At 49.8% G+C, this 25,621-nt stretch overlaps 1 protein-coding gene across 2 annotated transcripts in view; it reads left to right on the plus strand.

The window, feature by feature from the left end:
• Nucleotides 1-8,382: 8,382 nt before the first annotated feature.
• Nucleotides 8,383-25,621, plus strand: part of ALDH1A2 (aldehyde dehydrogenase 1 family member A2) — a 72,727-nt gene continuing 55,488 nt past the window's right edge. For both annotated transcript variants that reach the window (XM_038750155.1, XM_038750156.1), the window contains exon 1: nucleotides 8,383-8,545. In XM_038750155.1, coding sequence (XP_038606083.1) covers nucleotides 8,429-8,545 — 117 coding nt within the window. In that variant the 5' untranslated portion in view covers nucleotides 8,383-8,428. The remainder of the gene's footprint in view (nucleotides 8,546-25,621) is intronic.

Genomic DNA, 25,621 nt, shown 5'->3' on the forward strand with positions numbered 1-25,621 from the left:
GGGTAGGGGAAGGAGGTAGGGCGGGGGCGATGGGGAGGAGGAGAGGAAAAAGGGGGCTCAGTCTGGATCTGAAGTGAACCGGTGACTTTTCGTCCTTGTGGAGAAACTCGTTATGTGCAAACCGCCCTGTCCTCGTCGAGGACCTGGAGGGCTGCGCTTGGGTTTGCTTTTTTGAGTTCCGGGTCTTCATTCTTCCCCGATTCTGGGCCGTCGGGGATCCTGGACTTTACAGTTAGGAAGGAGAGGGGAAGGGCGCCCTCTCCTGGTTCAGGATCTTTCTCTCTCTCTCTCTCTGATCCTCTCTCTGCCCTTCTGTCTCTGTCTCTCTCCCTGTCCCTCTTCTCTCTTCCCCTCTTTCCCCCTCCCTCCTTCCCTCTCTCTCTCTCTCCCTCCTGTTCCTCCCTCCCTCTCTCCTCCTCTATCTCTCTGTCTCTGTTTCTCTCTCCCCCTCTTCCCCTCCTCTCTCTCTCCTTCTCTCTCTCTCTCTCTCTCTCTCTCTCTCTCTCTCCCTCTCTCTCTCTCTCTCCCTCTCCCTGTCCCTCTTCTCTCGTCCCCTCTTTCCCCCTCCCTCCTTCCCTCTCTCTCTCTCTCCCTCCTGTTCCTCCCTCCCTCTCTCCTCCTCTATCTCTCCGTCTCTGTTTCTCTCTCCCCCTCTTCCCCTCCTCTCTCTCTCCTTCTCTCTCTCTCTCTCTCTCTCTCTCTCTCTCTCTCTCTCTCTCTCCCCTTCTGTCTCTCTGTCTTTCTCTTCCTTGTCCCTCTTCTCTTTGCCTTATCCCGCTCCCTCCTTCCCTCTCTCCCTCCTGCTCCTCCCTCTCTCCTCCTCTGTCTCTCTGTTTCTGTCTCTCCTTCCCCATCCCCCTCCTCTCTTCCCTTCTGTCCCTCCTCTTTCTCTCCTTCCCTCTCTCTCTCCCCCTCTCCCCCTCTGTCTCTGTCTCTCTCTCCCCGTCCCTCTTCTCTCTGTCCCCCCTCTCTCCTTCCTTCCCTCTCTCTCTCTCCCTTCCTTCCCTCTCTCTCTCTCCCTCCCATCCCTTTCTCTCACCCCTCCCTTTCTCTTTGTCTCTTTCCCTCTTTTTTCTCCACTCTCCCTCTCGTCCTTTCCCTCTCTTCTTCTCACCCTCCTTTCCCCCCGCTTCTCGTGCATAGTTATATATACCTGCATATATGTTGGTATTAATGTGAATGTGTTCGTATGCAAATATAAGGTACATGTTTGTGTGTCTATACTTGCATGCGTCTTGAACGGCTGTGGAGGTGGGCGGGTTGTGAATGTGTATGTAAGCTTGGCCGATGGTTGGGGGTTTTACTCAGTTCCCACCTATCACCCTTCTTCCATTTCTCCTGTGAGAGGGGAGGTTTGCCCATCGCCCAGCAATAGATCACGTACTAAATCTGGAAGGCTTATCGGAGGAGGTGATATTTGAAGTAGATCAAATACAGAGAAGCCGCATGGCCTAGTGGAAAGAGCACGGGCCTGAGAGTCAGAAGGACCTGGGTTCTAATCCCGACTCTGCCAGTCGCTAGCTGTGTGACCTTGGGCAAGTCACTTAACTGCTCTGTGCCTCAATTTCCTCAACTGTAAAATGGGTTTAAACCTGTTGTCCCACCCACTTAGGCTGTGAGCTCCATGTGGGACAAGGTCTTTGTCTGTCCTCATTAACTAATTAATCACCCGGAATGAGGATGGGCGGACGACGAGGGTAGAACTGCGGAAACGGGACTTATTGTGAGCAAGGAATGTATCTGTTTATTGTTGTATTGTCCTCTTCCAAATGCTTACTACAGTGTTCTGCACACGGTAAGCGCTCAATAAATACAACTGAATGAATGGGAGGAGTTAAAGATTTGCCGATAGGGCAGGGGGAGGAGGGTCAGTCAATCATATTTATTGAGCATTTACTGAGTGCAGAGCACTGGACTAAGTGCTTGAGAGAGTACAATATAACAATAAACCGACATATTCCCTGCCCACAACGAGCTTACAGTTTAGAGAAGCAGCGTGGCTTATTGGCTAGAGCCCGGGCCTGGGAGACAGAAAGACCTGGGTTCTATTTCTGGCTCTGCCACATACCTGCTCTGTGAATTGGGGCAAATCACTTCACTTCTCTGGGACTCAGTTTCTTTAGCTGCAAAATGGGGAATAAGGCTGTGAGCCCCAAATGGGACAGGGACTGTGTCCAACCTGATTAACTTATATCTTCCCCAGTGCTTAGAACAGTGTGTGGCACATAGTAAGCACTTAACAAGTGCTATAATTATAATAATAATAATTATTATTAGAGGGGGAGATAGACATTAATATAAATAAATAAATTACTGATATGGACATAAGTGCTGTGGGGCTGGGAGAGGGGGATGAATAAAGGGAGCAAGTCAGGGAGATCCAGAAAGGAGAGGGAGAAGGGGAAAGGAGAGGGAGAAATTCCTTGGGTGAGGGGAGGGAAGGGGAAAGGGAGGGGGAGGAGGACGAAAAGGGTCTAAGAAGGAAGGAAAGGGAGAAGGGGAGAAGGGGAGTCTTAATCCCCATTTTACAGATGAAGGAATTGAGGCACTGAGAAGTTAGGACAAGTCACTTCACTTCTCTGAGCCTCTCTGCTCCCTCATCTGTAAAATTCATTCACTCATTCAATCGTATTTATTGAGCACTAACTGTGTGCAGAACACTGTACTAAGCGCTTGGGAAGTAAAATGGGGATTAAGACTATGAGCCCCATGTGGGACAGGGACTGTGTCCCATCTGATTAGCTCGTATCCACACCAGAACTTCTTACGGTGCCTGGAACATAGTAAGCGCGCAACAAATGCCTTAAGAAAGGGGGTGGGAGGAGAGGTTGAGGAATAAGTTGGAGGAGGAAGGGGGAGGGAGAAAGGGAAATGGGGGAAGAGATGAGGAGGGGAAGAAGAAGGAAGAGGAGGAAAAAAAGCAGCCGACTCTAACTGGGTTTTAATCCCGGCCTAGGTACTTGTATGCTGTAAAACCCCGGGCAAGTCATTTAACTTTTCTCTGCCTCAGGTTCCTCAATCAATCAATCAATCAATCAATCAATCGTATTTATTGAGCACTTACTGTGTGCAGAGCACTGTACTAAGCGCTTGGGAAGTACAAGTTGGCCACATACAGAGACAGTCCCTACCCAACAGTGGGCTCCCAGTCTAGAAGGGGGAGACGGAGAACAAAACCAAAACCAAAACCATATTAACAAAATAAAATAAATAGAATAGATACGTACACGTAAAATAAATAAATAAATAGAGCAGTATTTAAATAGAGTAATAGTTATTATCAACTGTCGAATGGGAATTAAGGCGGTGAGGCCTGTGTGAGGCACGGACTGTATCCAACCTGATTACCTTGTATTTACACCGGCGTTTAGTACAGTGCCTGGCACATAGTATGCGCTTAAGAAATACCCTAAAAACTCAAAAACCCCTCAAAAACTTCGAGTCAGATGCCTTTCCCCCCACAAACCCCCCGGCGAGGCCTGCCCCGCTCTCCCGTTGCAGTGCGGCCCGGGCCCGGCAGAGGGCAGCAGACTAACGGGAGAACTTTGCGGGACATGAGGGAGAAGGGAAAGAGGGCGTGGGATAATAATAATAATAATGATAATAATAATAATAATAATAATAATAGCAATAATGCTAGCATTTTTTAAGTGCTCACTATGTTCCAGCACTGTAATAATCGCTAAGGTGGATACAAGCAAACCACACCTGTCTACTTGTATTGTTTTGCTTGCTTTGCATATATTGTTTCCTGTATATATGTATATCCTGTGTATATGTATATATGTTTGTACATATTTATTACTCTATTTATTTATTTTACTTGTACATATCTATTCTATTTATTTTATTTTGTTAGTATGTTTGGTTTTGTTCTCTGTCTCCCACTTTTAGACTGTGAGCCCACTTTTGGGTGGGGACCGTCTCTATATGTTGCCAACTTGGACTGCCCAAGCGCTTAGTACAGTGCTCTGCACACAGTAAGCGCTCAATAAATACGATTGATTGATTGATTTGATTTGATTTTGTTAGTATGTTTGGTTTTGTTCTCTGTCTCCCCCTTTTAGACTGTGAGCCCACTGGTGGGTAGGGACTGTCTCTATATGTTGCCAACTTGTACTGCCCAAGCGCTTAGTACAGTGCTCTGCACACAGTAAGCGCTCAATAAATACGATTGATGATTGATTGATTGATTGTCTCCCCCTTTTAGACTGTGAGCCCACTGTTGGGTAGGGACCGTCTCTATATGTTGCCAACTTGCACTGCCCAAGCGCTTAGTACAGTGCTCTGCACACAGTAAGCGCTCAATAAATACGATTGATTGATTGACTGATTGATTGATTTTGCTGTCTGTCTCCTCCCCTTCTAGACTGTGAGCCCGTTGTTGGGTAGGGACCGCCTCTTCATCATCATCATCAATCGTATTTATTGAGCGCTTACTGTGTGCAGAGCACTGTGCTAAGCGCTTGGGAAGTACAAGTTTGCAACATATACAGACAGTCCCTACCCAACAGTGGGCTCACAGTCTATATGTTGCCGACTTGCACTTCCCAAGCGCTTAGTACAGTGCTCTGCACCCAGTAAGCACTCAATAAATACGATTGATTGAATGATAAAAGCTTGGACCCAGTCCCTGTCCCTCGTGGGGCTCCCAGTCTCAACCCCCATTTTCCAGATGCGGGAACTGAGGCTCAGAGAAGCGCTATGTGCCAGATACTGTACTAAGCGCTGGGGAGTGGATACAAAGCAAACCGGTCTGGACACAGTCCCTGCCCCATGTGGGGCTGGCAGTCTCAATCCCCATTTTCCAGATGAGGGGAGTGAGGCCCAGAGGAAGTGAAATTACTAGCCCAAGGTCACCCAACAGACAAGTGGCAGAGGCGGGATTGGAACCCATGACCTTCTGACTCTCAGGCTCGGGCTGTAGCCATGCTGCTTCCCAGGGGTGTGTGTGTGGGGGGGAGATTCGCTACATCCATCATTGTCACGCCCTGCTCTCCGGCCGCTTTGATGTCCCGTCCTGAGGCCGCACTGGCAATTTGGGGACCTTGGGGCCCCGCTGAGAAGAAAGCAGAGGAGGGGGCTTCGAAGAGGAGGAAGGGGGGGTCGAGTTCGTCCTCCTCAGGGATGGGTGGATGGAGACCCCTCCCCAATTCCTGGGGCGCACTTCCAGAAGGAAAAGGGGAGGACGGTGGGATGGAGGTCCTGGGATTGGGTCATTCATTCATTCATTCATTCAATCATCATCAGTCGTATTTATTGAGCGCTTACTATGTGCAGAGCACTGTACTAAGCGCTTGGGTAGTACAAATTGGCAACATATAGAGACAGTCCCTATCCAACAGTGGGCTCACAGTCTAAAATCGTTTTTATTGAGCTCTTACTGTGGGCAGAGCACTGTACTAAGCGCTTGGGAAGTCAGAGCCGGTGGGAACGAGCTAGCACAGTCAGGGCAGCCCCCCTCCCCAAGGTAAAGCCCCCTCCTCACTCCCGGGGGGCCGGGGCCTGCACCGAGACCCCTGACCCATTTGGTAAGGATTGGTCTGCATCGCCCGGTCGAAGGGCCGTGAGAATAGCCGCCCCCTCCCACCTCTAAATAATAATAATATTCATTCATTCCATCGTATTTATTAATAACAATTATAATCGTATTTGTTAAGCACTTACTATGTGCCAGGCACTGGGATACAAGGTAATCCGGTTGTCCCACGTGGGGCTCACAGTCTTAATCCCCATTTTACAGACGAGGTAACTAAGGCACAGAGAAGTAAAGTGACTTGCCCAAAATCACACAGCTGACAAGTGGCGATATCGGGATTAGAACCCATGACCTCTGACTCCCAATTCCGGGCTCTTTCCACTGAGCCACTCTGCTTCTCTATTGAGCGTTTTCCGTCTTCAGAGCACTATACTAAGCGCTTGGAAAGTACAATTCGGCAACAGATAGAAACAATTCCTACCCAATAAACGGACTCACAGTTAAGCAGCGTGGCTTAGTGGCAAGAACCCGGGCTTGGGAGTCAGAAGTCGTGGGTTCTAATCCCGACTCTGCCACTTATCACCTGTGTGACTTTGGGCAAGTCACTCCACGTCTCTGTGCCTCAGTGATCTCATCTGTAAAATGGGGATTAAGACTGTGAGCCCCACGTGGAACAACTTGATTACCTTCCCAGCGCTTAGAGCCGAGCTTGGCACATGGTAAGTGCTTAACAAATACCGTCATTATTATTATTAATAATCACTGTATTTGTTAGGCGCTTATTCAATCAATCAATCAATCAATCGTATTTATTGAGCGCTTACTGTGTGCAGAGCACTGTACTAAGCGCTTGGGAAGTCCAAGTTGGCAACATATAGAGACAGTCCCTACCCAACAGTGGGCTATTATGTGCCGGGCACTGTATTAAGAGCTGGGGTGAGTCCAAAGCAAATTGGGTTGGACACAGTCCCTGTTCCACATGGGGCTCAGTCTCAATCCCCATTTTACAGATGATGAAACTTAAGCCCAGAGAGTTATTATTATTATTATCACGACTCGACTTAGATTAGCATATTTTGGACCCAGAATCAAGAGGACTAATTCTCTGGAGAAGAGGGTAATGCTAGGAAAACTCCCGGGAAAACGTGGAAGAGGCAGAGCGACAGCTAGATGGATAGAGACCCTAACAACGATAACGGAAGAACCGTTAGAAAGGTTGTGGATTTACGGCAGAGGACAGGACGTTCTGGAAAAAGTATATCCACGGAGTCGCTATGAATCGGAAACGACTCGATGGCATTTTAATAATAATAATAGTAATACTACTAATAATAAGCATGATATTTGTTGAACGCTTACTATGCGCCAGGCACTGTGAATACGGGCAAATCGGTTTGGACACAGTTCCTGCCCCACGTGGGGCTCACAGTCTCAATCCCCATTTTACAGAGGAGGAAACTGAGGCCCAGAGAAGTGAAGTGGCTTGCCCAAGGTCACACAGCAGACGTGTGGCAGAGCTGTCGCTGAATTGGCAGTCGATCAGTCAGTCGTAGTTATTGAGCGCTTGCAGTGTGCAGAGCACTGTACTAAATGCCACTCTCCTAATGGTAATAATTATAATAATTGTGGTATTTGTTAAGCGCTTACTGCGTGCCAGCTACCGGGGTGGATACAAGCAAATGGAGTTGGACAGAGTCCCTGTCCCACGTGGGGCTCACACTCTCAACCCCCCCCAGATGAGGAAACTCTCATCTCATCTCATCATCTCCATCCCCCCATCTTACCTCCTTCCCTTCCCCACAGCACCTGTATATATGTATATATGTTTGTACCTATTTATTACTCTATTTATCTATTTATTTAACTTGTACGTATCTATTCTATTTATTTTATTTTGTTAGTATGTTTGGTTTTGTTCTCTGTCTCCCCCTCTTAGACTGCGAGCCCACTGTTGGGTAGGGACCGTCTCTCTATGTTGCCAACTTGTACTTCCCAAGCGCTTAGTCCAGTGCTCTGCACACAGTAAGCGCTCAATAAATATGATTGATTGATTGACTGATTGATTTTATTTTGTTAGTATGTTTGGTTTTGTTCTCTGTCTCCCCCTCTTAGACTGCGAGCCCACTGTTGGGTAGGGACTGTCTCTCTATGTTGCCAACTTGTACTTCCCAAGCGCTTAGTCCAGTGCTCTGCACACAGTAAGCGCTCAATAAATACGATTGATTGATTGATTGATTGATTGATTTTATTTTGTTAGTATGTTCTCTGTCTCCCCATTTTAGACTGTGAGCCCACTGTTGCGTAGGGACCGTCTCTATATGTTGCCAACTTAGACCGCCCAAGTGCTTAGTCCAGTGCTCTGCACACAGTAAGCGCTCAATAAATACGATTGATTGATTGATTGATTGATTGTCTCCCCCTTTTAGACTGCGAGCCCACTGTTGGGTAGGGACTGTCTCTCTATGTTGCCAACTTGTACTTCCCAAGCGCTTAGTCCAGTGCTCTGCACACAGTAAGCGCTCAATAAATACGATTGATGATCGGTGATGATGATGAGACTGAGGCCGGGAGAAGTGAAGCGACTCGCCCAAGGTCACCCAGCAGACAAGAGGCGTCTCCCCCCTCCCCCGTGTCGGTTCCTCTCCCCGGTCCCCCCCGGACCCCTGTTGCCTCGACGCCCCCCGGCCCCCAGAACCTTAGGTGGAGGAGGGGGCGGCCCTGCTTGGGTAAATTGCGGAGTTTTTGTGGCCTGCTCCTGAGGAGGGGTGGCCCTGAGCCCACCCCCAGCCCGCCCCCCGCCCCCCGGCCCTGCCCCCGCGGCCAATGAGCGCGGCCCCCACTTGACACCTGCTTATATAGGGCGGCCCCCGCCAAAGCGCTCACCTCGCCGGGCTCCGGGCACCGGGCACCGGGCACCGGGCACCGGGCCGGGCAGTGCCCCCCGACAGCATGACGTCCAGCAAGATCGAGATGCCCGGAGAGGTGAAGGCGGACCCCGCCGCCCTCATGGCCTCTCTGCATCTCCTCCCGTCGCCCACCCCCAACCTGGAAATCAAATACACCAAGGTAAGGGTGGACTCTGCTTCGACCCCCTGCAAGCTCTGCCCTTCCTGGGGACGGTCCCCAGGACCATCCCCCCTCTCCCCCTTTTCTTCTTCTTTTCTTTTATGGTTGTACATATTTATTACTCTATTTATCTATTTATTTATTTATTTTACTTGTACATTTCTATCCTACTTATTTTATTTTGTTGGTATGTTTGGTTCTGTTCTCTGTCTCCCCCTTTTAGACTGTGAGCCCACTGTTGGGTAGGGACTGTCTCTGTGTGATGCCAATTTGTACTTCCCAAGCGCTTAGTACAGTGCTCTGCACATAGTAAGCGCTCAATAAATACGATTGATTGATTGATTGATTGATTCTTCTTCTTCTCATTCATTCCATCGTCCTTATTGAGCGCTTACTGTGTGGGCTAAGCGCTTGGGAAGGACAAATCGGCAGCAGATGGAGACGGTCCCTACCCGACAGCGGGCTCACAACGATTGGGGCAGGGGGCTCGACTTCTCCTCGCCCCCCTCCCCGATCTCCGTCTCTCCATTCGAGGCGCTTCTTAGGGATCCAGGTGTCAGGATGCTCTTTGGTCGGAGATGAGGAGGGGGTGGTCCTCCTTGGGGAGGGGGAGGGGACAGTCCGGCCGCATTTAGCGCGTTTTGCAGAGGATGGTGGCCCGGTCTGTGGCCCGGGGCCAGGGGTCTCTGTCCGGGGGCCCGGCCCTGGCTCTGTGTCCCAGAGTCCTTGTCTCGGGTCTGAGACCCAGTTCTGCCCTGGACCTGGTCACCCCGTCCATCCCTATTCCCCTGTCCCTTCGGCCCGTCACCGTCCCCCTGTCCGGGCGCCCACGGCCTCCGTCCCTCACCAACCCGATGTCCGGAGCTTCCTTGTCCGTCTGTCCGTCCTTATCTCCGACCGGCCCTGTCCCCTCCTGGACGTCCCCGTCTCCCTCCTCTCTGGTCCCTTCCTCCTCCTGTCCGGCCCCGTCCTCCTCCTGTCCGGCCCCGTCCTCCTCCTGTCCATCCCCGTCCTCCTCCTGTCCATCTCCGTCCTCCTCCTGTCCGTCCCATTCCTCCTCCTGTCCATCCCCGTCCCCCTCCTGTCCGGCCCCGGGCCCCTCCTGCTAATTGCCGGCCTCCTCCTGTCCATCCCCGGCCTCCTCCTGTCCGGCCCCGTCCTCCTGCTGTCCATCCCCGTCCTCCTCCTGTCCGGCCCCATCCTCCTCCTGTCCGGCGCGGGCCCCTCCTGTCTGGCCCCTTCCTCGTCCTGTCCATCCCCGTCCCCATCTTGTCCGGCCCCTTCCTCCTCCTGTCAGGCCCCGTCCCCCTCCTGTCCGGCCCCATCCTCCTCCTGTCCGGCCCCTTCCTCCTCCTGTCCGTCCCCGTCCTCCTCCTGTCCGTCCCAGTCCTCCTCCTGTCCGTCCCCGTGTCCTGTCCATCTCCGTCCCCCTCCTGTCCATCCTCGTCCCCCTCCTATCCGTCCCCGGGACCCTCCTGTCCGGCCCCGTCCTCCTCCTGTCCATCTCCGTCCCCCTCCTGTCCATCCCCGTCCTCCTCCTGCCATCCCCATCCTCCCCCTGTCCATCTCCTTCCTCCTCCTGTCCGGCCCCTTCCTCCTCCTGTCCGGCCCCGTGTCCTTTCCATCTCCGTCCCCCTCCTGTCCATCCCCGTCCTCCTCCTGTCCTGTCCGTCTCCTTCCTCCTTCTGTCCGTTTCCTTCCTCCTCCTGTCCGTCCCCGTGTCCTGTCCATCCCCGGACCCCTCTTGTCCGTCCCTGAACCCCGTCCATGCCCGTCCTCCTCCTGCCCGTGCCCGTCCCGTCCTGCTCCCGTCTCTCTCCCGTTCCCCTCCTCTTGTCCACCCCGGTCCCCCATCCACCCTCTTCCCGGGAAGCGTCCGGTGACCGGGAATCTTCACGGGAAGGACCAGGACGGTCGCTCAGTTCTGCTCGCTGCTGGGTCCAGCCCACCGCGGCCCCCGGACAACGGGATTTAGGCACGGGCGCTTCCCGCCGCCCCTCCATCCCTCCATCCCTCCATCCCTCCATGTCTCCATCCCTCCATCCCTCCATCTCTCCATCCCTCCATCTCTCCATCTCTCCATCTCTCCATCCCTCCATCTCTCCATTCCTCCATCTCTCCATCCCTCCATCCCTCCATTCCTCTATCTCTCCATCCCTCCATCTCTCCATCCCTTCATTCCTCTATCTCTCCATCCCTCCATCTCTCCATCTCTCCATCTCTCCATTCCTCCATCTCTCCATCCCTCCATTCCTCTATCTCTCCATCTCTCAATTCCTCCATCTCTCCATCCCTCCATCCCTCCATCCCTCCTTCCCTCCACCCCTCCATCCCCGGCTCTCTGTCTCTGCGCTCCGCTCTCTTGGATCTGTGTGCCTGTCTCTCCCTCTCCCTCTCTCTGCGTCTCCGTGTCTCTGTGTGCAGGTCTGTGTCTCTGTGTGAAGGTCTGGGTCCAGCTGGCGCCCCACAAAGGGGGAAACAAACCCCCCGGCCGCATGGAAGCCCGCACCCGACTTCCATGGGGAATAATAATGACATTTATTAAGCACTTACTATGTGCAAAGCACTGTTCTAAGCCCTGGGGAGGATACAAGGTGATCAGGTTGTCACCTTTGGCGTCACAATCTTAACCCCCATTTTACAGATGAGGTAACTGAGGCACAGAGAAGCAGTGTGGCTTAGTGGCAAGAACGCAGGCTTGGGAGTCTGAGGTCATGGGTTCTAATCCTGCCTCTGCCACTTGTCAGCTGTGTGACTTGGGGCAAGTCTCACTACTTCTCTGGGCCTCAGTTACCTCATCAAGGCCCTGCTGACAGCCCACCTCCTCCAGGAGGCCTTCCCAGACTGAGCCCCTTCCTTCCTCTCCCCCTCGTCCCCCTCTCCATCCCCCCGTCTTACCTCCTTCCCTTCCCCACAGCACCTGTATAGATGTATATATGGTTGTACATATTTATTACTCTATTTATTTATTTATTTATTTATTTTACTTGTACATTTCTATCCTATTTATTTTATTTTGTTGGTATGTTTGGTTCTGTTCTCTGTCTCCCCCTTTTAGACTGTGAGCCCACTGTTGGGTAGGGACTGTCTCTATGTGTTGCCAATTTGTACTTCCCAAGCGCTTAGTACAGTGCTCTGCACATGGTAAGCGCTCAATAAATACGATTGATTGATTGATTGATTGATCTGTATAATGGAGATGAAGACTGTGAGCCCCACTTGGGACAACCTATTTCTCTTGCATCTACCCCAGCGCTTAGCACAGTGCTTGGCACATAGTAAGCGTTTAACAAATGCCATCGTCCCAGCGCTTAGAATAGTGCTTGGCACGTAGTAAGCGCTTAACAAATACGATAATTATCATTATTATTATTATCCCAGGCTTGTCTGGGAGCAAAAGACAGGACTGTCCACCGGGCTGGGGCCTCAGCGACCCGCGCTGGCCCCTGAGGAGAGGTGGACTGGACCAGACCAGACCAAACTCTGCCCCTTCCCCTCCTTTTCCCCCCACAGGGCCCCCTCCGCCCATCTCCCCACTTTCTCCCCTGTCCGATCCCCCTGCAGGGAAGACAACTGATTTATAGCTAATTGGAGCCCTCAGTGTGCAGTTTTGGCCTCGGCTGAGACTTTTATCTAGGCTCTCCTTTCTCACTTATTACAAAGAAAAACAATCAGAAATGAAATAATGGATGGAAACTCCAAACAGCCTCCATAAACACGAAATAAACGCTAATCCAAACGAGAGCACTTCCCCCTCCCGCCCCCGGCCCCGCAACTTGTAAAATCGGACATCTGCAGGCAGTTCCTGCGACGTCTCCTCTCTGCTCCTTAGCCGAGACCTGAAAGTTTTCAAAGCCGCTTGTCTGTCCGGCAGCTCGGACCCAAGAAAAATCTTTCGGTTGTTGCTGGTGACGGTGGTGGGGAGGGGGGAAATCTGCCTGTTAATTGTTGTCTTGTACTCTCCAAAGTGCTCAGTACAGTGCTCTGCACAGCTAGTCCTCAATAAATACCTTTGAATGAATGAACGGTGGTGGTGAGGTGATGGTCCTCCCCCTGGCCTGGAATGCCCTCCCTCCACACTTCCACCAAGCTAGCTCTCATCCTCCCTTCAAAGCCCTACTGAGAGCTCACCTCCTCCAGGAGGCCTTCCAAGACTGAGCCCCCTTTTTCCTTTCCTCCTCCCCATCTCCCTGCCGTACCTCCTTCCCCTCCCCACAGCACCTGTATATATGTTTATACAGATCTATTACTCCATTTATTTTACTTGTACATATTTACTATTCTATTTATTTTCTTAATGATGTGCATCTAGCTTTAATTCTATTTGTTCCGACGACCTGACACCTGTCCACATGTTTTGTTTTCTTGTCTGTCTCCCCCTTCTAGACTGTGAGCCCGTTGTTGGGTAGGGACCATTTCTAGATGTTGCCAACTTGTACTTCCCAAGCGCTTAGTCCAGTGCTCTGTGCACAGTAAGCGCTCAATAAGTACAATTGAATGAATGAATGGCGGTGGCTGGGACAATAAGTACAACTGAATGAATGAATGGTGGCTGGGGTGGAGAAGCAGCATGGCGTAGTCGAAAGAGCACGGGATTGGGAGTCAGAAGGTCATGGGTTCGTATCCCGGCTCTCCCACTTTCCTATTGTGTGACCTTGGGCAAGTCACCTTAGTTCTCTGTGCCTCAGTTCCCTCATCTGGAAAATGGGGATTGAGACTGTGAGCCCCACACGGGACAGGGATTGTGTCCAACCCACTTTGCTTTCATGTACTCCAGCACTTTGTACAGTGCCTGGCACATACTATGTTCTCAACAAATGCCATAATTATTATTATTATTATTGGGGTGATAGTGGTGATGGTGGTTGTGGTGGTGACGGCCGTGTGATGGTGTGATGAGCTTGACGGTGAGCTTCTTGTGGGCTGGGAACGTCACTGTTTATTGTTGTACTTTCCCAAGAGCTTAGTACGGTGCTCTGCACGCGGTAAGCGCTTAATAAATACTATTGAATCAATGAATGGTGAAGGGGAGAGCCAGAGCCAGGTGGGAGCGGGGAGGGGAGAGACTGAGGAGTTGTGGCAGAGTTCTGAGCAAGGGGTGGGAAATGGATGATTTTCTCTGCCCTTAAGCAGCCCAGGCTGCTGCTTATGGATGAATGACTACCATGAGACTCTCAGGAGCATGAGCCCTGAGACATTGATCTTTGCACATCTCCTTTTTTTGTTCAAACAAGGCTGATCACCATGGACCCGGTTTCTGAGGACACCGGGTCATCTCCCTCGGGTCCCAAGACAACCCCACCCTCCTCCCTCGCCCCCGGCTTGGGCAGACAGTTCCCCGGAATGCTGAGGAGAGGGAACAGGGCAGATCTGGCATTGAGTTTCCAGGGGGGTCGGATCAATAATAATAATAATGACGATGGCATTTATTAAGCTCTTAGTATGTGCAAAGCACTGTTCTAAGTGCTGGGGAGGTACAAGGTGATCAGGTTGTCCCACATGGGGGCTCACAGTTTTAATCCCCATATTACAGATGAGGTAACTGAGACACAGAGATGTTAAGTGACTTGCCCAAAGTCACACAGCTGACATTTGGCAGAGCTGGGATTTGAACCCGTGAATTCTGACTCCCAAGCCCATTCCCCGTGACTTTCATTCAATCATATTTATCGAGCGCTTACTTTGTGCAGAACACTATACTAAGCACTCTGTATTAAACGCTGTCCGTACTGAGATCAGGCCAAGGGGGCGGCAGGGGCCGAGGGGTTGGAGGGACTGAGGGGGCGTGTGAGAAGTGGGGGCCACTGCCCTTCATCCAAAAGGGTAGCAATGAGTTTGTTGCTTGGGGGCCACTGGGAGGAGGGAAGGTAGAGAGGACAGTTTGAGGTGAGAGGTCACCGACTGAGAGAGACCGTCTCTCACGGGTTTTTTCAAATCGACGGTCAATGTTTTGTGGCGGTGGGAGTCTTTGAGCTCAGGAAGGCTGGCTAGGTTCAGGTCAAGGCTGGATAACAGTTAGGTCAAGGCTGGCTAAAGGTCAGGCCCTGAAAACCCAAGAACCCCGGCAAGGGAAATGGCACGCCTCAGCACAGACTGCTTATTTACTGATTATTGATCAATATATTGGCAACTTGGGTCTGTTCTGGAGAGCCCATTCTTAACTCTGGGATGGTCACCAAGTTATGCCTGCTGTTTCTGCCAGTAAACTGCAAGCTTCCCGAAGGCAGGGCCCTCGTCCTTTGCTCCTTCTTTTGTTACCCAAACCACCTAACTGCATGCTCCACTCATAAATGCCCAGTACAGGGCTCTGCCCACAGTAGGTGTCTAGTACTATGCTCTTCCTGTGGTAGATGTCGAATACAATACTCTGACCACAGTAGGGTCATTAATCAGGTTGATTAGATTCTCCGGGTTCTAACTTAATCAAGGGAAACTAGAATATATTCATTGGAAAAAAAAATCTCTGCCTCCCTGCTCATTGTTCTCACAGGCCAAAGCTGTCAGTTGACACTACTCTGTTCCCTCCTTTCTTTCCCTCTTTCTTCCCTTCCTCTGCCTCTCTCTCCCTCCTACTCGCTCCCTTCTACAATCCCTCCCTCCCATCCTCCTTTCAGAGAACCACTTTCTCCACACTCTCTGATAACATCCCAGCTTTCGTCTGAACAGTGTCCATGGGGGATTTGCAAAAGGCCTCAGTGTTGTTTTTATGGTATTTTTTTAATGGCATTTATTAAGCGCTTACTATGTGCAAAGCACTGTTCTAAGCGCTGGATGAAGCACTTACTATTCATTCATTCAATCGTATTTATTGAGCTCTTACTGTGTGCAGAGCACTGTACTAAGCACTTGGGGAGTACAAGTTGACAACATATATTGTACTTCCCAAGCTCTTAGTACAGTGCTCTGCACACAGTAAGCACTCAATAAATATGATTGAATGAATGAATATAAAGATGGTCCCTAACCAACAATGGGCTCACAGTCTAGAAGGGGGAGACAGACAACAAAATGTGCCAAGCACTCTAAATGCTGGAGTAGATAATAATAATAAATAGTAAAAATAATAATTATGGTACTTGTTAAGCACATACTATGTGCCAAGCACTGTTCTAAGCACTGGGGTGCGTACAAGTTAACCAGGTTGGGCACAGTCCATATCCCACAAGGGGCTCCCACTCTTAATCCCCATTTTACAGCTGAGGTACAGAGAAGTAGAGAAGTAAGGTGACTTGCCCAAGGTCACACAGTAGACAAGTGCTGTCACAAGAATGAATCCAATCTGAATGACTTCCATCTACTCCAGGGTTTAGCACGGTGCTTGGCACCTAGTAAGTAATCAGTCGATCACATTTTTTGTGCATTTACTATGTGCAGAGCACTGTACTAAGCATTTGGGAAAGTGTAATATAACAGAGTTGGTAGACACATTCCCTGCCCGCAATAAAAGCTATTATTATTGTTATTATAAACTGTAAGCTCATTGTGTGCAGGAAATGTGTCCACCAATTCTGTGTCTGCACTCTCCCAAGTGCTCATTACAGCGCTCTCCATACACAGTAAACGCTCAGCAAATACCATTGATTGATTGATTATTATCAATGATCTCTTTTGGACTTCCCAACATCCCTTCAACATGGGGAGATGCAGGGATATTCTGCCCATTTCCCACATGGGAAAACTGAGGGCCAGAAAGGTGAAGTGATTTGTCCGAGGCAGGCCAGCGGCAGAGATGAGATCTACCCCAAGGGCTTATTAAAGTGCTCTGTCAGAGTAAATGATCAATAAATTTTATTTATTGATGTTTCTGAGACTCCCTCTCAGAGCCTCCTAAGAAGTCTTGCATCAAGTCGGCCTCTCTCCAGCCCCCTGCGTCCCTGGCTTGGAAAATCCTTGACTCTAGAGAAACAGTGATAGTTTCTCTAGTGATAGTTTCTTTAGTGGATAGACCACAGACCAGAGTGTTGGAGGTCCTGGGTTCTAATCCCAGTTCTGCCACACACCTGCTGCATGACTTTGGGCAAATCACTTCACCTCTCTGGGTCTCAGGTCCCTCATCTGCAAAATGGGGTACCTATTCTCCATCCTACTTAGACTGTGAGCCCATGTGGAACCTGATTATCTTGTATAATAATAATGATGGTATTTGATAAGCGCTTACTATGTGCCAAGCACTGTTCTAAGTGCTGGGGTAGATACAAGGTAATCAGGTTGTCCCACGTTGGGCTCACAGTCTTAATCTCCATTTTCTAGATGAGGTAACTGAGGCACGGAGAACTTAAGTGACTTGCCCAAAGTCACACGGCTAACATGTATCTCCCCCAGTGCCTAGTTGAGTGTTCGACACACAGTAAGAGCTTAACAAATGGTGACAATTATTATTATTTTCCCTCACGTATTGTCCGTTCCTCCATAAGACCAGGGGGCATCCTTCTGAGTCAGACCGCTGATTGTCTTTCTCTATCCCATCCTCTCCCAACATCTTTTCCTGTCTGTCCGGTTCTCTTTCCGAACTTTTGGATTCTCCAGCATTCTGGTGTCACATGATGTGGGTGGCAGAGATGTTACTGCGGTCCTTAGGCCACGGATGATCCCTCACGTAAAGACCTGTGTGGACCCTCTGCCACCAGCACTGTAGTGAGCGCCCCAGAAAGGGAGATCATGTGGCTCAGCCAGACGGGGTCCGGGGGCCCGGGCTGGAAAGCCGAGCAACGACAGAACAGCTTTTGATTTGCTGGGCGACCTTTTTTCTGTTGCTTAACTCCTCTGAGTCTCGGTTCCTTACCGGGCGCAGTGGGGAGTCTCCTGCCTAAGGAAGTGGGCGACATTCCCCCAGGCCATTTTGCCTACCAATCAATCAATCAATCAATCAATCGTATTTACTGAGCACTTACTGTGTGCAGAGCACTGTACTAAGCGCTTGCGAAGTACAAGTCAGCAACACATAGAGATAGTCCCTACCCAACAGTGGGCTCACAGTCTAGAAGGGGGAGCCATGAGTCCCCGGTGACCCAGGGGAGAACAGAGGGAAGCCCCCCTTCTCACAGAAGCAGACAGCGAGGTCGGTGATGGATCGCAGGGGTGGGGGTAGCGTGCCTGTTTCCAGTCCAAGGTGCAGGAGACCCATGGAAGGGAGGCCCCGAGCGCTAAAAGCTGATGAACGTTCAGTGGGGGTCCTTTTAAATGGGCCTCCCTGGGTTTAAAGGAAGCCTGGCATCCAGTGCTCCTCGGATCTGGGGGAGGAGATCCAGGGTCATTCCCTCCGGCCTGGTGAATGCCCCTGCCCACTGCGTTGGTGGCCTGATCCTCTAAGGCTGGACAGGCCTGGGCACCCACCCCACTGGACTTTGGACAGAGTTTGTAGACCCCTTGCTGGTGACAGTCCCCCCCTCCCCTCCCACCACTATCTGCACCTCCCATCCCACGAGAGGGACAGCTGACCCCTTGTCCCCAAAGGAGGCAGGATGGTCTAGAGGAGAGGGCCTGGGATGTGGGATCAGGAGACCCAGAATCTAGTCCCAGCTCTGCCACCGGCCTGCTGTGTGACCTTGGGCAAGTCGCTTTCCTTCTCTGGGCATCGGTTCTGCTTGGGGAAGCAGCGTGGCTCAGTGGAAAGAGCTCAGGCTTTGGAGTCAGAGGTCATGGGTTCAAATCCTGGCTCTGCCACTTAGCTGTGTGACTTTGGGCAAGTCACTTCACTTCTCTGGGCATCAGTTACCTCATCTCCCTTTCCCCCTTTTAGACTGTGAGCCCACTGTTGGGTAGGGACTGTCTCTATATGTTGCCAACTTATACTTCCCAAGCACTTAGTACAGTGCTCTGCACATAGTAAGCACTCAATAAATACGATTGATTGATTGATTGATTGATCTGTAAAATGGGGATTAAGATTGTGAGTACCACATGGGGCATCCTGATCACCTTATATCCTCCCAGCACTTAGAACAGTGCTTTGCACATAGTAAGTGCTTAACAAATACTGACATTATTATTATTATTAAATGGGGGATTCAGTACCTGTTCCCCCTCTTGCTTTAGGCTGTGAGCTCATTGTAGGGCAGGGACTGTGTCCAACTTTATTATATCTACGCCAGCACTTATTTCAGTGCTTGGGAAATAGACCTTAACAAAGACCTCAACGAACATTATTAGTCAGTCAGTCAGCACATTTATTGAGCACTTACTGTGTGGAGAGAACCATACTAAGCATTTGGGAGAGTACAATATAACAATAAACAGATACATTCTCTGCCCACAATGACCTTGCAGTCTAGAGTGCTGGCACATAGTAAGCGCTTAACAAATACTATCATTCTTATTATTATGATTATGATTATTAGAGGGGGAGACTATTATTACATTGTTGTTATCATTATTACTTATTAATATTATCTCCTTGTCTGGGTGGGAAAACTGATTCCTGCTCTCCCTAATACTTAGACTTTGAGCCCTGTCTGAGACAGAGACTGTCTCAGTGCTTGTCCCATAGTAAAACACTTGCCTCAAAACCATCGTTATTACCCACTCCTCCTATTGATGTCAGGACTTGGGCTAGTAACCCCCTTTCCCATGCTGGTCTTCTCTAGGATCCAGCCCTCCTCAACTGCCAATGCACCTGTAGTAACGTGGGGCAACTTGAGTCACCTCTCTCTCTCTCTCTCTTTCTCTCTTCTTTCTGCACCCTCTGAGGTCCGAGAGGTCCCCATAGTTTGTCCCAGCCCATGTCCACCATGTTCAGCCACATTCAGGGAGAAGCCACAAAGCTCTGGAACCCTGGGCCGGAGAGACTGGGGGGCTGACCCGGGAAGAAGGGGTGGTGGGAGGCCCTGAAACACAGTGACAATACAAATGTATCCTCTCCTCTATTCTTCCCCTGGACTGCTCTTGCCTCCGCTAAACTCGGGCAGACAACCTGAGGGCCACCAGGACTAAATCTAAAATCTGTCCGGTGTAACAGGTGGCCTTGTGAGGTGGAGGGCTGGAGGGGAGATCGAGGGTGCTTATGCTCAGAGCAGAAGTGGGTTGGAGTTGCAGTAAGAGGGATTGCAGTGGGGGACCAGAAGAACTTCCTGCTGGACAGGGGAATGAAACATTGGAATCGGTCAAGAGGGAGGCTGGGGAGGGTTCACTTCAGTCATACATTCCTTCATTTAATCATATTTGTTGAGCGCTTAGTGTGTGCAAAGCACAGCACTCTGCCCACAACGAGTTTATAGTCTAGCGGGGGAGATAGACATTAATATGTAGACTGTAAGCTCGTTGTGGGCGGGGAATGTGTCTACCGACTCTGTTGCATTGTAACGTCCCAAGTGCTTACTACAGTGCTGTGCACACAGGAAGCGCTCAGTAAATAACATTGATTGACCAATATTTGAGGAAGAAACAGACATCTTGGATGATGGAGTTCTACTCGTTCAGACAGGTAGGCAGAGGGCTGAATGAGAAGCAACATGGCTTAGGGGAAAGAGCATGGATTTGGGAGTCCGAGGCCCAGGGTTCTAATTCCGCCTCTGCCACTTGTCAGCTGTGTGACTTTGGGCAAGTCACTTAACTTCTCTGTGCCTGTTAACTCATGTAAAATGGGGATTAAGACTCTGAGCGCCACATGGGACAACCTGATTACATTGGCTCTACCCCAGCGCTTAGAACAGTGCTTGGCACATAGTAAGTGCTTAACAAATACCATCATTCCAGCGCTTAGAACAGTGCTTGGCACATAGTAAGCACTTAACAAATACCATAATAATAATTATTATTATTATTATGAGGTGATAAATCTGTAAAATGGGGATTGACTGTGACCCCCACGTGGGATAACCTGATTAACTTGTAACTACTCCAGCACTTAGAACAGTGCTTGGCACATAGTAAGCACTTAACAAATGCCATAATTACTATTATTATTATTATGTGATGATAAATCAATCCATTAATGGTATTTGCTGAGCACCTACTTGGGGCAGAGCACTATATTAAGTACTCGAGGTAGGCCAGGAGAATTAGTAGATATGATCCCTGTCTTCAAGGAGCCAGCAGTCTAGTGAGAGAGGCAATAAAATGAATTACAGACAGAAGAAAGATGGGGCAGGCGATATGAATATGACCTAGTGCTTGAGTAATAGAGTATGAAAGAAATGTCTAAAAGCGCTACGAGAGGTTGTAAGTACCTAAGTGCTTATGTGATGCAGAAGTGCTGAGCAAGCAGGAGGGGCACATAAGGTGGAGAGATTAGAAATTATTCAGGGAAGACCTCCTGCGGGAGATGTGATTTCAGAAAGGCTTTGAAAAGGCAGAGAAACATGGTCTGCCAGATGTGAAGAGAGAGGGAGTTCCGGGAGTGAGAGAGAGGTTGTCGACGGGAAAGACGAGAACAAGGCACGGAGAGTAGGTTACCTTGAGAGGCATGAAGTTACAAGCCGGTGTGGAATGGGAGAAGAGAGTGGGGGATAATGGGAAGCGATACGACCTGGTGGCTAGAGCCCGGGCTTGGGAGTCAGAAGGACCTGGGTTCTGATCCCGGCTCTGCCGCTTGTCTGTTGTGTGACCTTGGGAAAGTCACTTCACTTCTCGGTGCCTCAGTTCCCTCATCTGCAAAATGGGGATTAGGACTGTGAGCCCCATGAGGGACAGGGACTGGGTCCAACCTGATTAGCTTGTGGTTATTCCAGCATGTAGAACAGTACTTGACGCATAGTAAATTCTTAACAAAAACTATTATTAATTAAGACCGTGAGCCCGTTGTTGGGTAGGAACCGTCTCTGTATGTTGCCAACTTGTACTTCCCAAGTGCTCAGTACAGTGCTCTGCACACAGAGCCCCAAAGTCCCAAGGCCTAGATCTCCCTGCATCAGCCTCCTCGCTGGCCTCTCTGCCTCCAGCCTCTTCCTTCTTCAGTCTACATTTCACGCCGCTGCCAGGATCATTTTTCTAAAATGTCATTCTGCACACAATCTCCGGTGGGTTCCCATTCCTCTCTGCAACAAGCAGAAACTCCTGACCATCCGCCGAAGGCACTTTCACAATATTCATTCATTCATTCAATTGTATTTATTGAGTGCTTACTGTGCACACCGGAGATTGTGTGCAGAATGACATTTTAGAAAAATGATCCTGGCAGCGGCGTGAAGTGTAGACTGAAGAAGGAAGAGGCCGGAGGCAGGGAAGCCAGCGAGGAGGCTGATGCAGGGAGCTCTAGGCCTTGGGATTTTGGAGCTCTGAGTTGGTGAGGAATCAGAGGGCAGGGTAGAGGCACCAAGGTGAGGCATTTTCCAGCATGCTTCCAGCTCTTGCTAATTAGGCCCTCGTTAGCCCTGAGGTTGCTGTCTCTGCTTCACCCTTGGAGAACTCCACCTTCCCACGGTCTCGTGGGGGCTGCTCAATTTGGAGGCTAGAGGAGGCTGACAGACTCCCTGATCAGCAGAACTGCCCTCTCCCCTCCCTGCCTGGAGAGGTAGGTCGGACACTGTTTGTGCTGCCCCAGAACAGCTAAACCCCCTGGCAGAAACCCACCTGGACTCACTTTTGGGCTTGCAGCCGCTAGACCAAGGTTCGAAGGCTCAGGTCCTTCAGGAGAACAGCCTGGCACCCAGAAAAATCATCCAGCTCCCCAGCAACCCTCCCACAAGTCACTTCCAGAGGCAGAGTCACTCTTTTCAGAGGTCCCAGCTAGCTGCTGCCTTCCCAGAAATCCAGCGTGGCCTATTGGTTAGAGCCCGGGTCTGAGATTAAGAAAGACCTGTGTTCTAATCCTGCCTCAGCCACTTATCAGCTCTGTCAGTCAATTGAATTTATTGAGCGCTTACAGAGTGCACCACACACACCGTGGTGATTTCTTTCCTAAAGATCTATTTCCCGCTCTCCCAGAGTCCCGGACCCACCTGGCCCTACTAATGATTTGCTTTATTAGTAAATAAATAAATTTACTAATTTATTAGTGCCAGTCACGTTGTCTGTCTCCCCCTTCTAGACTGTGAACCCATGGTTGGGTAGGGACCGTCTCTATTTGTTGCCGACTTGTACTTCCCAAGCGCTTAGTACAGTGCTCTGCACACAGTAAGCGCTCAATAAATACGATTGAATGAATGAATGAATGAATGAATCATTTGGGAGAGTAAATAATGCAATAATAGACACATTTCCCGCTCACAATAGCTTGGGCAAGTCACTTCACTTCTCTGGGCCTCAGTCATCTCATCTGTAAAGGGGGAATTAAGGGCTGTGAGCCCCAAGTGGGACATGGACTGTGTCTAACCTGATTAGGTTGTATCTACCCTAGTGTTTAGTATAGTGCCTGGAATATAGTAAGTGCTTAACAAATATCATAAAAAAACCCATTAAAAAAATCTGCACTCTCAGCCAGTTTCTCTTGGGCTGCTTATTCTGCGAAGACAGATTACTTACTAGGTTCTGTTGTTTTCAATCAAGAATGTGCTCGCTTTCTTTCTTTCCCCTTAGGATATGACTTAGTAGTCATAGTATTTATTGAGCACCCTCTGGGTAGAACGTATTATACTAAGTGCTTGGGAAGTACAAAACAGAGAAGAGACACTGTCCCTGCCTACAGAGTGCTTCCGCTCGAACTTGGGAGCCAGGAAATACATAGTCTCTTCTCTTTAATTTATTTTAATGTCTGTTCTGTCCCACCGGTAGACTGGAAACTCCTTGTGGGCAGGGATCACACTGCCAACTCTATTATATTGGGCTGTAAGCTCGTTATGGGCAGGGAATGCATCTGCTAATTCTGTGTATTGTACTCTGCCAAGTGCTTAGTACAGGGCTCTGTACATGATAAGCGCTCAATAAATGCCACTGATTGATTTCCCGAGATCTTAGTACAGTGCTCTGCACACAGTAAGTACTTAATAGATGTCAGCGATTGCCAGCTTGACTCTCTCCCCCTTCTGCCTATCTCATTCTCTCTCCTCTCTTTTCATGTCTCTTCCTACTCTCTTCCAGTCTGTCTCTGTTTCTGTCTCCGTCTTTAGCTTTTCTCTCTTCCTCTGCCTGTTATTTTTTTGTCTGTCTTTATGCCTTCTAGACTGTGAGCCCATTGTGGGCAGGGATTGTCTCTGTTGCTGAATTGTACTTCCCAAGCGCTTAGTACAATGCTCTGCACACAGTAAGCACTCAGGAAATGCGATTGAATGAATGAATGAATGAGTGTCTTTGCCTCTCTGTTTCCTGCCTGCTTTTCTCTTCTCTTTGCATTTCCTTTGCCTCTTCTCTTTTTCTGCCCCTCTCTCCCTGCTTTCTCCATCTCTCTCCTCCATCTCTGGGTCTCAGCAAAAGCCCCCGATAATTTATTTCCTGGTGAGGGGGCTTTACCTGGCTTCACAAAGTGGCGACCCCTCCAGCTGTTTGCCTAACTGGTCCCCGGGGAGGCTGAGAGCAGTGAACTTGGAATAACAACATCTGACTTGAGGGAGCCCTCTTGAGAGTTTAGTCATTACTTAATGGATCGAATTGGCGACATATCCTACCCCAGATAGCGGCGCGGGTTGCATTAAATTAACCTTCCCCAATGGGTATTTATTGGTGCTTTCTTCAAGGAGGGCTGTCAGAGGGACGCATGTATTGGCTGTAATGGATAGGGCTCTTTCGGAAGCGTCCTTGCCGATAACCGTGTGTCCTGTCAAGCCGGAAGGGTTCAGGGCCGGAGCCTGGGGTGCGTTTGGGCCTGCTGTGTCCTAGGGATGGGGCATCCGACGGTAGAAGCCGCATGACGGAGTGGATAAAGCACGGGCCTGGGAGACAGAAGGTCATGGGTTCTAATCCCGGCTTTGCCACTTGTCTGCTGCGTGACCTTGGGCGAGTCGCTTCACTTCTCTGGGCCTCAGTTACCTCATCTGTTAAACGGGGATTGAGACTGTGAGCCCCACATGGGACAGGGACCGTGTCCAACCTGATTTGCTTGTGTCCATCCCAGAGCTTAGTACAGTGCCTGGCCCAGAAAAAGCGCTTAATAAATGCCGCGCTAATGAGCTCTTTTCTCTTTATTGATGGTATTTGTTCATTCATTCAGTAGTATTTATTGAGCGCTTACTGTGTGCAGAGCACTGTACTAAGCACTTGGTAGAGAACAGTACAACAATAGACACACCCCCTGCCCACAACAAGTTTACAGTCTCGACGGGAGAAACAGACGTTAATGGAGATAAATAAATTACAGATAAGTACATAAGTGCTGAACACTTACTATATGCCAGGCTCTATACTAAATGCTGAGGTAGATACAAGCTAATCAGGATGGACACAGTCTCTGTCCCATATAAGGCTCCAAGTCTGAATCTCCCTTTTTATAAAATGGTATTTGTTAAGGGCTTACTATATACCAGGCCCCGTACTAAGCCTTGAGGTAGATACAAGCTAATCAGGTTGTCACCGTCCATGTCCCCCATGGGGCTCACAGTCTCAAGCCCCATTTTACAGATGAGGTGACTGAGGCCCAGAGAAGTGAAGTGACTCCCCGAAGTCACACAGCAGACAAGTCGCAAGCCACAGCAGATCAAGCCAAGCTGCTTCTTATTGGGATTATGCACTTAGTACAGTGCCCTGCACACAGTAAGCGTTCAATAAATACGATTGAGTGAATGAATTAGCAACTTTAGTTGCTCTGTCGAACTTCAGGCAACACTCCAGGGAGTGGGCGTGATGTGTCCGATGGAAGTGACCCTCAGGAGCCCAGTGGACTGGCCTCTCTGATCCCTGGACCGTTGACCACTTGGGAGTTAAGCGCTGAGTGTTGTATACCATCACACACACACACACACGCACACACAAGCACATACGCACACGCACCACAGAGCCTTCTTCTGTGTTTTTAATGCCGCATGCTCGCCCCTCACCCCCCCACCCCCCAGCAAACCAAAAACCGAGGGCTGTGTTTTTAATTAACACATTGCAAAGTTACTAGCTTGCTTCTGCCGAGAGGTAAATAAAGACCTGATTTTTATGAAGGTTTCTCTATGCATCCATAAGGAACAGTTCAACTATAAAAGGCAGCCCAAGTCAGGGTTAAATGGTGGCTTTATTTCGCCAAACAGGCCTCCTTCCCCATCCCCCTCGCATCCCGCTTTAGGC

The sequence above is a fragment of the Tachyglossus aculeatus genome, chromosome 8 (assembly GCF_015852505.1).
Source record: "Tachyglossus aculeatus isolate mTacAcu1 chromosome 8, mTacAcu1.pri, whole genome shotgun sequence".
Classification (NCBI taxonomy): domain Eukaryota; kingdom Metazoa; phylum Chordata; class Mammalia; order Monotremata; family Tachyglossidae; genus Tachyglossus; species Tachyglossus aculeatus.